Source organism: Furipterus horrens, unplaced genomic scaffold, assembly GCF_987537825.1.
Source record: "Furipterus horrens unplaced genomic scaffold, mFurHor1.1.pri manual_scaffold_15, whole genome shotgun sequence".
In the NCBI taxonomy this organism is placed as follows: domain Eukaryota; kingdom Metazoa; phylum Chordata; class Mammalia; order Chiroptera; family Furipteridae; genus Furipterus; species Furipterus horrens.
Window position 1 is genome coordinate 1,345,094 of NW_028327185.1, and position 2,007 is coordinate 1,347,100.

General features: G+C 63.2%; 1 protein-coding gene across 1 annotated transcript; it reads left to right on the forward strand.

The window, feature by feature from the left end:
• Positions 1–462: 462 nt before the first annotated feature.
• LOC149992289 (uncharacterized) lies at positions 463–1,396 on the forward strand (the record flags this gene model as incomplete). The annotated part of the gene is made up of 3 exons (XM_090263483.1): positions 463–519; positions 1,030–1,070; positions 1,167–1,396. Coding segments are annotated over 3 exons (312 nt in total), but the record flags the coding sequence as incomplete, so codon positions are not given.
• Positions 1,397–2,007: the final 611 nt, after the last annotated feature.

Sequence of the window (2,007 nt, forward strand, 5' to 3'; positions counted from 1 at the left end):
TTGTCCTGAAGAGCACTTTCCCCATCGCCCCAGGGTGGTTGTGGGTCAAACGGGGTCACCCCTCTGGGAGCTGGCCTCTAGGGGCCAGTTCAGCGTCCGTCTGTCCCTTTCCTCCATACCAGGCCCCCCGTCTGGACACGCCGTGTCTAGTTTCGGGTGCTCCTCAGTCCTGTCCCAGGTCACCTCCCCAGGTGTCCACTGCCCCCTGCTCGCACACAGCCTGTGAGCAGAGTGAGGGGGACGTTTTGAAATTGACGAACCCGGACACAGGCAAACTGCACGTCACTGAGAGAACGTGGAGTTGTGCCGGGGCCCGTCCACGGGCGTGGTGAGTCGTTGCAGGGAAGCCCGTTCAAGGCGGCAGAGCCTGAAATCGTTAACGTGGCTCTTTCTGGGGGGACCTCGGCCCACCTGTCCCAAAGGACAAGCAGACAGGTGGTTCCTCTGCGCGTTTAACTCCTTCATTCGGACGTTTCTTTATCCCACAGATACTTACTGAGCCTCCACTTCTTCCATCAGGTGGGTCAAGGGGCTCAGCCCAGATTGTCCCTCAGAGTGGGTGGCGGCGAGGTCAGGGCATGGGGGGACGTGGCCTCGGGGTGGCAACTGCATCTGCAGCCCATCAGCTCCCTGCCTCTCCCCTGCGGTGACCTGCGGTGGCCTGCGGTGGCCGTTAACTAGGAGGAAGGCACGTGCCTCCCACGGAGCCCGCGGCGTGACCAGCGGTGGGGCGTGTGGGCGGGCTCCCCAAGACCACACCTGGTGCTCCGGTCAGCACGTCCGAACCCTTCCCTCCTGGGGCTCCCCCGGCACTTGGCAGACTCAGAGGCTCCGGCCCCGACCTGCGCACCCTCTCCCCCTGTCACATTGAGAATTCAGCCACAAACACCCGCTTCCTCTCCCCCCACGGCTGCATTTCCTGCCCCATCCCGGCTGTCACAGCCGCGTGAGTGCAGGAGGGGGGCAGGGGACCGAGATGTCACAGCAGCGCGTGCACGAGCGTGGTCCCTTCTGATCTCTCCTTTGCAGGCGCTCCCCAAAAGGCAGGTACTTACTCCCCTGTTTCCCAGGCGAAGACGCTGAGCAGGTGGCCCACGGGGACGTTGCTGGGCAGGTGTGGAGCCTGGGATTCGGACGCAGGCAGTTTGACGCTGGGGCTCACACACTTCACCACCAGGGCGGCAGGCCAGGCCTTCCAGCACGTTCCACGACAGGGAAGCAGCGTGGGGAGACGTTTTTTGTAATGGCATTTTGGGTGGCTCCCTGAGGGACACGCCCTGGAGAAAATTGGTGGTCGCTGCTGCCAGGCCTTCTGTCCCACATCGCAGACCGTTCTCTCCTGAAGGGCTGGGGGGTCCCTACAGGCCAGAAGCAGGGTGACGGGCGGGCAGACGGCTGCCTGTGTTCTGCTGCGTGGGGAAAGCATCCCTTGGCAAAATTCAGCAAAACTAAAACACCTCAACAATGCGGGGCGTCTCGACTCAGACCACGATGGCCCAGACCATCTGGCGGAACGGCCCGGGCTGGCAGCGCCCCCGGCGTCTGTGGCCTGTGAGTCGTGTTCCTGGACAGCAGGAGTGGGAGTGGGGACTTAAACAAAGGGGCGCGGCATCTCCACTCCAGACCTCGGTGCCCCTCCAGGAGGGGCCGGCATGCACAGCCATGGCAGACGGGGCCGCGAGCCGAGGGCCAGCTCCCGGGACGGGGTGCTGGCGACTCGGGGTGAGGCCCCCTCTCTGCCGGTCAGCGTACGAGGTCCCAGACACTTGAGCGAGGGTCTTGGGAGGAGACAGCACCGTGTCCCAGACGGCAGGGGCACCGTTAGGAAAGGCTGCGGGAGTAACTGTGCAGAAGGAGATGGGAGATTTTTGGGAGCCTTTCCATTACACAACAGCCGCATCTCAGGAAAAATCCCCGTCGTTGGGACGATAGGACCCTTCCTCCCAGGCCGGTGTTTCCTGTGGCTTAGTTTCTCCGGTCCTTTCAGTCTGGCTCAGACGTGCCATA